The following is a 10313-nucleotide window of genomic DNA, read 5'->3' on the forward strand; positions in this document are numbered from 1 at the left end:
TCCATGAAAGGATGACCCCATTCCAGGGTTGTTGGGAAGGTCCAGAAGATCCCAGTGGACCACAGTGCTGTCAGAACCAGGGAGAGGTAGAGGGAGCTGAACTACAAGTTGGAGGCTGGGTGGGAGCTGACCCATCCTCAGGGATTTGGGGACACTGCAGGGATGGGCAGTGAGCTGAGGCGGCGGGGTGGGGGGGTGGTGGTGGCAGGTAGGCCTACCTAAAAGAATCCCTCAACAATGACAAAGCACTTGTTAGACCTTCCTTAGGTACAGAAACTGCTTCTTTATTGGGGAAACCTGACAGGTAGACATTCTTGGTATCATTTTAGCCTTATGACTGCCCCACAACACTGAGGCAGGCTGGGCACCCTATCATGTCTCTTGTGCTGTGCAGCGGCCAAGCAGATTGAACAGAAAGGACAGTATCTGCTGAGATGACCAGGCCGTCTTCTGTTACCTTTGTCCTTGCAACTGTGGTTGTGTTAGCATCCAGAACACCATCAGCCAAGAAACAATAGAACATAATGTGGAGTGGGCACGGCCCACAGAATTCCAGACAGGCCCTGCCTGCTCCCTAACCCAATCCATTAAAATAAGCTTCTTTGAGCTGTCACCCTCTCCCTCCCCATCATGGGGAGAGGGAAGTTGGCATGTTTGGTTATGGGGGTATATGTTAAGGGGATAGAGATGGGATTCAATCCCAGAAGGTAATTTCGAAGTCTTTGCTTTCCATGACCGAGGCTGCCTGAAGACCAGGGGCAGGAAGGAGCAGGCCCAGGCAGGGGTCAGGCCAGCAGAGGATCCAGGGGGATATGGGCCCAGTGGCCCAGTGAAATGCACATGGTCCAGGAACCAGTCAGCTGAGGCAGGAGGAGCCACGGGTGGCCACTGCTTCTGGTCTCATGGTCCAGCTTCCTCCAAAGGGGGTCCTGCTTCCCCTCTTCATGCTGTGGGCTATACTCCCAGAAGGGGTTGCCACCACTGGGCCTGGTTGGGGTTAGCAGTACACCTGGAGCAGTGGTGCTCCTGATGAATCTGTGTCTGTGCCCTGGAAGGACGAGTCGTGGCTGGCTGGGTATCCTGAGAAGGGAAGAGGAAACAGGCTCAGAGAGGGGAAGGAGCTCATCTAGGTCCCAGGGACAGGGAAAAGCCTGCTGAGAAGGAGCAGAGTAGGACTTGCTTGGGTCAGTCTGATCCTGGCTGGGTGACCCACTCGGCTTCTTGACCTCTCTGAGCCCCAGCCTTGCTGTCTGTACATGGGTAATGACCTCACTCCCGGGGGCTGGTGAAGACCAACAAAACAGTAGTAGCACACAGGGTAGAGTGCCTTTTCAGCACCAGTGGAAAGCGCTCCCCCCCCCCCCCCGCCCCTTCACTGTCCTCCCCAGTAATATGGGCTTAGATGCAGCTTCTGAACCCTGCGTTCAGAATGTCTCCCAAGTGAACCCTTTAAGCCAGCCTGCAGGATTGGGATGGGGTCTGGCTGCTCGGGCTTCTGGTCCCTTTCTGATCCCATGCCCCACCCACCCCAGGAGGAAGCCGAGAGGGGAGAATGGAGGGGGGTTGCCAGAGGGGACTGTAGGGCAGTGTCCTCTGTACTAGTCAGGTCAGGACCAAACCTGGGGCTCCATAAGGCCTCAGCTTCCTGGCGATGGCATCTGCAGTGGTCTCCTGGGAGATCTGCACTGTGAGTTCTAGGGAGGGAACAGGAGGGGGCAGTCGTCATTATCACATCCTTTTAACCCTAGCCCCCACCAGCTCCCAGCCCGATGAAGGAGGGATCACCTACCCCTTGGCTGGGTCAGAGAAACAGTGTTTAAAACAAAGACACAGGCAGTGTGTGTGCGTGTACACAGGCATCTGTGCCGTGGTGGGTGGGTAGGGGTTTTGGTTAGGGCAAAGGTCCAAATTCATAATGGGTTCCTGGGTCCTCTTAACCAGGTTAGGCCTGCAAGTTACTCTGGCAGGTGGCAGCAGGGGACAGAAGGAGCCTCTTAGGGGATGCAGAGGGGTTCAGAAAAGGGAGGAAAAGGAGGAAGAGCAGTGACTGGCTGAAGGGTGGACCCACAGTGGCCCCAGACCCCAGCGCAGCCCTCCCTTGGTCAGCACCTCCTCTGCTCTGCCCCTCAGCCATGTGGAGCTCCACCTACCATCCTGGCTGAGCCCTGAGCCCACCATGGTCTCATGGCCACTGTCAGGGGCGGCAGCAGGGGCAGCACCCCGTGTGGAGCGCCCCTCTGTGGTCTGCGGGCGGGTGCGGCTTTTGCGGGTACTGATGCGAATGATACCACGAACCAGGCGGCCCTCGGCATCCTGCTCATCCAGGTGGTAGTCCTGGGTGATGCTGCTGATAAGGTCCGAGATTTTACTGGTCTTCTCCAGGAACACAGTGTCTGATGTGCACTTGGCCAGCTCGTCGATCTGGTGCACACTGAACAGCTCTGTCAGCTTCTTGAAGATGAGCACATCAATCTCTCGGCTGGACATGGAGCCGCTTCCTATCTCGGGCAGATCCAGGTCCGACTCGTGGAAGGAGTAGTACTCTTCAGAGCCACGGGGGCTGCTGGCAAGGGTGCTAGGCAGGCTGTGCCGCATGGGTGGGGGCTCGGCCAGTGGCTCCTTGCAGCAGGAGTCCGCATCAGGAGCTGGGGAGGTGGCACTGCGGTAGGGATATACAGGGATGCCTTTGAGCTTGACGTCAGGGTAGCTGAAACTGCTACCCATGGTTGACTTGAGCCGTTGGCCATCCCGCTGACCAGGAGGTGCACGGTCGGGACTGGGGGGCACTCCATTGTGTTCTTTGGACCAGTTGGTGTCAGCAGCCCTCTCAGGGGAGTCCCCAGCAGACAAGCAGGGGCTGCCACCCCGCACGCAAGCCCCGCAACGCTGAAGGCAATTCCGGCAACGGCGGAAGCAGAAGGCAGCCCGGCACCAGTCCCACACCCAGGGTCGCCAGAGCAGGCAACAGGCCGGGGGCTCAGCAGCAGCCTCAGCAGAGCCGGAAATGAAGGTAAGGCTCTCAGGCCCATGGTGGCCAGGGTCCTTGGGGTCTGGCCTGCGGGTGCGGCGGCTCGGTGGGGGTTGGGATGGCTCATCAAAAGTCTCCAGGCATAGCTCTGTTGGCCGCTCCCAGGGTCCCAGGCGTGGGGGCCCAGATGATGGGCGGGGGTGTCCGGGGCGGGGCATGGCTCATTGCATGATTTGTTGCAGCCAGGCACCTGTAGAGGAGAGGCCAGAAAGGAGTCAGGATCAAGGGTGCAGTTATGCCCATGAACCCTCACCTAGTATCCCTCCCTCCCCAAGAGGAAGTTCTGTCTCTGGTCTAACCTACATGTCAAAATCTCCTGGGACGTCATGCCCATTGGGATGGCTACTATTGAAAAACCAGAGGATGACAGGCATTGAAGATGTGAAGTGGGAATGTTTGTAGAATGGTGCAGCTGCTGTGGAAAACTGTGGCAGCAACTCCAAAAATCAAACACAGAACTGCCCTATGATCTAGCAATTCCAGTTCTAGGTATACACCCAAAGGACTGAAAACAGGGACTTAAACAGGTATTTGTATTCCAATGTACACACAGCATTATTCGCAATAGGCAAAAAGTGGAAACAATCCAAGTGGCCATTGATAGATGGATAAATAAGCAAAACATGATGTATACATACAATGGAATATTATTCAACCCTAAAAAGGAATGAAATTGATACAGGCTACAACATAGATAAGCTTTGAGACAAGTGAAATAAACCTGACCCAAAGGACAGACGTGTGGTCCCACTTACATGAAATATCTAGAATAGTCAAATTCTTAGAGACAGAAAGTAAAATGGTGGTTGCCAGGGGCTGGAGGCAGGGGAAAAGGGGAAGTTAGTGTTTAATGGGTAGAGTTCCACTTTGGGAAGATGAAAAAGTTCTGGAGATGGATGGCAGTGATGGTTACACAACAATGTGACTGTGTTTGATGTCACAGAATTGTATGATTAAATGGCAAATTTTAGGGGTGCCTGGGTGGCTCAGTCGGTTAAGTGGTTGTCTGACTTCAGCTCAGGTCATGATCTCACAGCCTGTGAGTTCAAGCCCTGTGTTGGGCTCTCTGCTGTCAGTGTGGAGCCCACTTTGGATCCTTTGTCCCCCTCTCCCTCTGCCCCCTGGTCCATGCATGTGCATGCGTGTGCTCTCTCTCTCAAAAATAAACATTTTTTTAAAAAAAGGTAAATTTTATGTTATGTATATTTTACCACATAAAAAGAAAAATCCCCTGAGATATCACTTTCTAGGGAATGGTCTCCCCCAGTTTATTCCCACTGTTGGTAAGCCTACTCAGCACAGAGTCTCTGAGGCTACTCAACAAATGCCTTTCCATGTGACCTGCTACAGAACCTGAGCATTACTACCTTCCCTTTCCCCTCTTCCTTCAATCAGACATGGGGCTGTAACTGTCCCCATGTCAATATTTCAATCTGGCTCAGATTTGCTCGCCTAGCAATATTTAACACCAAGCACTCTTTTGCTTCCTTTGATTAGACAAGAAAGCCACAAAACACACCTTCTTTCCCTTTCTGACTCGGTTGCTAGCAAACTCAGAGCAAAAACTTCATTCATTCCACAAACACTGAGGCTGGCCCTATGTTAAGGCACGTAAAACCAAGGATGAATAAACTACAGACCCTGTTCTTGTGATTCACTCATGGTTTTGTAGGGAAAACAGATGCTTAAAAGATCCTAAGATGGAACATGTAGGATATATGAGGCATTATGGGAGCGAATAACTATGCCTCAGGGAGTTAGGGAACATTATGTAGTGATATGTTTGGGAAGGTTCTTGATTACATGTAGGGGTTTCCAAGCAATAAACTGGATTTTCTGTGACATTGATCCTTTATCTTTTTCTCCCTGATTTAATGGCACTGAGGTCGTAGAACTGGTGGTATGTGAGGAATTTGGGACTGAACATCAGGATATCTGTATTCTAGTCCCAGTTCTGGCTCTAACAGACAATGTGCTTTGGACAAATAAATGCCACCTCTCTAATCAGGCCCACGGTCATCTGTCACCCAGGTACTGTTGAGACTCCCATTCTGGCCACTTCCATTTCTTTCTGCTTACTGCAGCCAGGGAGAATTTTAGCAATCTGGAGAAACCTGGCAGACACCACTTTAATCAAATGATCAAAATTAACATCACCAATAATGGGATGAACTGACATCATGTGCCTCCTGATACTCTGCACTAAGAAGGATATGACATTACTTAAGTATTTCTGCCAAAAAAACATAACCTGAATATAATCAGGAGGAAACATCAGACAAGCCCAACTTAAGGGCATGGCAACTAAATGCAATGTGTGATCCTGGATTGATCAAGAGGAAAAATTGGAAACTGGGTAATGTGGATAAGTGGTAAAATTTACAAGTAGACTGTATATTATTGAATAGTATTATGCCAATGTTAAATTTCCTGAAGTTGATTACTATGGTTATATAAGATAATGCTCTTAAGAAACATACACTGAAGCACTAAGGGGTAAAGGAGCATGATGTCGGTAACCTAATCTCAAAAGGTTCCCAAGAAAATCCGAAGGTTCATGTGTCTCGAGAGAGAAAGGGAGGGAGGGAATGTCAGCCATGGTGGCTAGGCAAGAGGATACAGGAATTCTTTATTCTTGTAATTATTCAATCCACTTCCCCGGCCCCATTCTGCACTCCTTCTCTAAGGAGCCTCCATATCCCCAAGTGGGATGGTAACCTGTCTTCCTACAGCTTTCTGCTGGGCTCTGTCAGCTGGGTCAGCCTTGAACCCATTGTTTGAGGATAAGCCTGTATGACCCCAAGGGGCAGGGACTGTGTCTGACTCCTTTCTGCCTCAGTGTCAGAACAGGGTCAGATACAGTAAGTGCTTCAGGGGACTGACACATTCTGTGTGGCCTTAGAGTAGAATCAGAACCGTGGGGTAGAAAGAAAAAGGACTTCAAGCTCTAGGCTGACCAGAATAGGGGTAGCAGCAGTCTCAGGGAAGGGGGTACAGACAGAGACTAATAGATGACTTGAAAGTCCCTCACAACCCAGACAGGCAAGTGGTTAAAAACCTTTGCCTTGGTTTGAGCAATGTGGGGCTGGAGGTATGGATTCATTCAGTCACTCAATTAACAAATATTTAGTGAAGGCCTACTGAATGCCAGACACTGTTCTAAATTTTGGTGGATAAAACAGGCAAAAATTCCCTAACCTCAGTCAGGAGTCTGCATTCTAGTGAATGAGTTAGTTATTGATGGCTTACATTGTTCTATGTACTGTAAATGTATTAAACCAATTTTCACAACCCTATTTGTTGGTATTATTATTATTACTATTATTATTATTATTATTATTATTATTATTATTATTATTATATACTATATACCTAGAGGTCCAGATAGGTTAAATAAGTTATCCAAACCACACATCTACTTTTACCCAAGCAGCCTGGCCCAGAGTCTTACCCAATACCTCACCCTATCTGTTACTTGGGAGGGAAAGGGGCAAAGTGGCCAGCTGCTAGCTCCATGAACAAGCCTATACCCACAGAGGGACCATATAGGGAGCCCTCAGCCTTCCAGGCTCAGGCCTTGGATGAGGAGGATGGGTGCCTCTACACTGTTTCAACCACACTGAGCTCTGGGGTAGGTAAAACCTTCAAGGGGTTACTGATAAGGGTCTGGATCACTCCTCCTCTACCCCCAAGGCTTTAGAATTTGCTACTATTCATTAAATTCACCCACCAGGGGCACCTGGGTGGCTCAGTCAGTTAAGTTTCCGACTTTGGCTCAGGTCATGATCTCATGGTTTGATTTCAAGCCCAGCATCGGGCTCTCTGCTGTCAGCACGGAGCCTGCTTCAGATCCTCTGTCCGCCCCTCTCTCTGCCCCTTCCCTGCTCACACTCTCATACTCTTTCAAAAATAGATAAACATTAAAAAATAAATAAAAATTAAAAAAAAAATACATTCATCCCACCAAATATTTATTGAGCACCTACCATGTGCCCAGCACTGTGCTAAATGCTGGAGAAACAGCAGTGAATGGGCCAGAAATAGTCTCCAGCCCAAGAGGGCTTTCACTTTACCTAACACTCAACAATTGTTCTGTAAATGTTATATTTACAGATCAGGAAGCTCAAGCTCAGAAGTGACTTGCCCAGAGACACCCAGCTGGAAAGGGATGGCACAGGATTTGTATTGTGCTCTACCAGACTCTGGAGCCCATGTACTTTGTTTTGTGCCCATACCTGGAATGTGGGTGAGATGGAGGTCGGGGGGGGGCGGGGGGGGGGGGGTTGGGGGGGGGAGGGTACTAAGGGCAGTGGCTTGTTTCAGTTTTCCCCACCCCTCTAGGTCCAGAACCCTTCTGGAGTCCAACTTAGCCCATTTCCTCCAGGCTCTATCTTCCGCTGGCTGCTGCTGCCCTCACATCCGAAAGCCTAAGAACACTGGTCATTTGGTTTAGTGAGGGGAGGGCCCCTGCTCCCGTTGTGGCCTGGGACAAGCCTCTTGGCCTCAGTTTTCTCATCTTTAATTAGGGAGACATGAGTATCTTCCTGGGCCACTGTGAGGTTTAAATGAGTTATTTCGTGCGGGTTTCTTAGTGTGGTGCCTGGCACGTGGGAGGGGCTCGGTCGCCGGGCGCCCCAAGTCACTGCAGGGGCCCGCCCTCCCCAAACTTCTCATTGATGCTCTCTCCTCCCCTAGTCCCTGAGATCACACATACACACACAGGGGTCGGTCTCTGTACACCCCCCTCCTCCCAAGGTCCCCAGGACAGGCCCCACCCCCGTACCCAGCCTAGTCTTGCACACCCAGCGGAGACGGGCACTCCAACCCTGCTCGGGAAACAGCCTTCGGCTCTCGCCCCCGGCGTCCCCGCACCTTCTATTTCCTGCCCCAAAGGCTCAGCCCACGAATCCGGCATCCGAGGGCACCGAGTCCCGAGGCAAGGGAGAACCAGACCCGGGCACTGCCCCTCCGATTAGCACAGCCTCTGCACCAGCCGGGGCCCTCGGAGCGAGCTCCACGCTCTCCAGCTGCAGGGGCCCTCCGCCCGCGGGCAGACGCAGCCCCTCTCCCGCCCTGACACCGTTCCTCCGGGTGTGCACGCCCCCCTCCCCCCTCCCGACACTGCCACCCCTCCCCGGGCGAGCAGAGACCCCCGACCCCAGCCAGCTCAGCCCTGAGGGCGACCGCGGCCCCCCCTCCCCCCCACCCCCATTCTGGCCGCCCAGCCCAGACGCCCGCTCAGGCCGCTCCCCGGCCCGCGCACCCCGGAAGTGGGAGGGTGGTGCCCGAGGAAGCGGCCCCGGGACCCTCCCCCGCCCAGGTGTAGCCTCGGGCGGGGGGGGGGGGTCTCTCCACACCGGCGCCACCCCGGCCCGCGCCCCCACGGGCCCGCGCGGGGCTTACCTGTCCCGCCAGGTGAGCCGCCTCCGGCCGGCCCCTCCCCCCGCCCCCCTCGCCGCTCACCTGGGGCGCAGGTGAGCGTCTCGCGGGAGCGCTGCACGGGCCGCCGCTGGGGACACACTTCCTGCCTCCGCGAAGCGCCGCCGCCGCGCACCTGGGCCGAGGCCCCGCCCTGGGTGCGGGGCGGGCACCGGCGGCCCGGCTTGGGCGCGAGGCCTACGGACTCCGAGCCGGTGCTCGGCCTGGTCTGGTTAAAGGAGGCGGGTAGGGTAGACCGACGCCGAGGCTCAGTCTCCTCTCCTGTTAAACGGGCAGGTGTCCCAGGAGGCTCTGAGCACCTGGGGAGCGCTTGCCGGTCCTTAAAGGCCCAGCTCGAAGGTCATATCCCCTGGGATGCCTTCCGCGGGGGGGTGGGGGTGGGGGGCCCTTGGCCTGTCTGGTTTTCTGTTACATAGAACAGGTCTCAGTACTTCGTTAGCATAGTACTCAGCACAGTTTTGTCCTCTGTCTCCTCCTTTTCTGACTTGAGGACAGAGGCTGGTCTTGTTTCCCAATGCCCCTTGGTGCCCAGAGCAGGACCTGGCACATACTAGGTGCGCAGCAGATATTCTCAAGCCAGTGAACCGCTGGGCTCCGGTGTCTTCCTTTGCCCTGAGGTAGAATAGGGGGTGCGCGTCATCTGCTCGCTGGTCAGTTCACCTCTATTTGGGGGAATCTGTAGGAGAGGACAACTACCTCTACCCTGGGGCCTCCGAGCAGTGTGGAGGAGGGGGCTGGGCTGTGCAGTCCTGAAGGACACACGGCAGAGCAGCAGAGGTCACCAAAATGGGCCATGATTACATCTCATGGAGTCCCTGCAAGAGGCAACATCACTGGGTGCCGAGAAGTCAGGGCTCAGACTATCCTGGGTTCCTGCTCCCCTTAATAACAACCTAATAATAACAATAGCACGAATAAACAAGTGACTTTCACGAAGCATCTCCGGGACTCAGGCTTGCATAGTAGTATTTAATCCTCCCCCTAGTCTGTGAGGCGGGTCAGGTGTTCTCATTCTCATTCTACGGATGAGGAAACTGAGGCTGAGGAAGGGAAAATGATTTGTTCAGGCAGTTGGGAAAACCATGTGACTTTGGGCAAGGCACTTCCCTCCTCTAAGCCTCGTCTGTGGAGTTAATAGTACCTCTCTCTCACTGGGAGAATTAAAAAAGATAATGGATGCAAAGTGAGATAAAGGATATGGGGAGAGATCTTTAGGGTAAGGATTGGTAAATGGGAGGAATTCAGCACGGCCTAGGCCTCTTCCGCTCCAGAGGTACCAGATACACAACCTCCCAACCCCGGATGGAGGTACTGCCAACCAGGAGAGAGCCCTTTGTCTGCCCTGCTTGGGTTCCAAGCCCTCCCCCTGTCCAGCCAGGATGGAATACTCCTTGGAAGATGATTCCCACAGCAACTGGGGGGTTTCCTTCCCTATCACCTCTCAGGGCACCATCACACACGTGCACACAGTAGGCGCTCAATTCCGGAAGAATTCCATTCCAGAAACCTTCCAGAACAACTCTTCCCCACCACATCTTGTCCACATTCTCACCTGGGGGCAGGTGGCACGTTGTAGCCTCATTTGGAGCCCAGAAAGTGAGTCACGTTGTGTACAGCTGAACATCTGTGTATCCTAAGACCCAGCAAGTCTATTCCTGGGATGCAGCCACAAGAATTGCACACATATGCCAGGAGGCGTGTATACGAATGGTAGTAGAAATGCTGTTCACGGTATTGCCAAACCGAAAATGCTCAAATGCCATTGACGGGAGAGGAAGAAATGTGGAATAATTACACAACAGTAGCAAATGAATGAAAGACAACGAGGTGGCTGGATCACGCTGAG

At 53.1% G+C, this 10313-nt stretch overlaps 1 protein-coding gene across 2 annotated transcripts; it reads right to left on the reverse strand.

Annotated features, from left to right (window-relative positions):
- Window positions 1–229: 229 nt before the first annotated feature.
- On the reverse strand, window positions 230–8575 carry KDF1 (keratinocyte differentiation factor 1). 2 transcript variants are annotated; one of them, XM_042996219.1, is made up of 4 exons: window positions 8492–8575; window positions 2151–3218; window positions 1620–1694; window positions 230–1080 (listed from the first exon to the last, which is right to left on the reverse strand). In XM_042996219.1, the coding sequence occupies exons 2-4, from the start codon at window positions 3184–3186 to the stop codon at window positions 998–1000; spliced, it is 1194 nt and encodes a 397-aa protein (XP_042852153.1). In that variant the 5' UTR covers window positions 3187–3218; window positions 8492–8575; the 3' UTR covers window positions 230–997. The 2 variants fall into 2 exon arrangements, with proteins under 2 accessions (XP_042852153.1, XP_042852152.1); XM_042996218.1 differs by lacking the exon at window positions 8492–8575 and adding an exon at window positions 8432–8490.
- Between the last annotated feature and the right edge of the window lie 1738 nt (window positions 8576–10313).

The sequence above is a fragment of the Panthera tigris genome, chromosome C1 (genome assembly GCF_018350195.1).
Source record: "Panthera tigris isolate Pti1 chromosome C1, P.tigris_Pti1_mat1.1, whole genome shotgun sequence".
Classification (NCBI taxonomy): domain Eukaryota; kingdom Metazoa; phylum Chordata; class Mammalia; order Carnivora; family Felidae; genus Panthera; species Panthera tigris.

What these genes read in the sequence shown, in the direction of transcription:
- KDF1 (XM_042996219.1), bottom strand. Translation starts at nt 3,186, where the DNA reads ATGCCCCGCCCCGGACACCCCCGCCCATCATCTGGGCCCCCACGCCTG. An exon ending in CTCAGGGCTCAGCCAGGATG is followed by an intron (nt 1,695 to 2,150) that starts GTAGGTGGAGCT and finishes TTCCCTCCCTAG; the next exon opens with AACTCACAGTGCAGATCTCC. An exon ending in GAGGCCTTATGGAGCCCCAG is followed by an intron (nt 1,081 to 1,619) that starts GTTTGGTCCTGA and finishes TTCCCTTCTCAG; the next exon opens with GATACCCAGCCAGCCACGAC.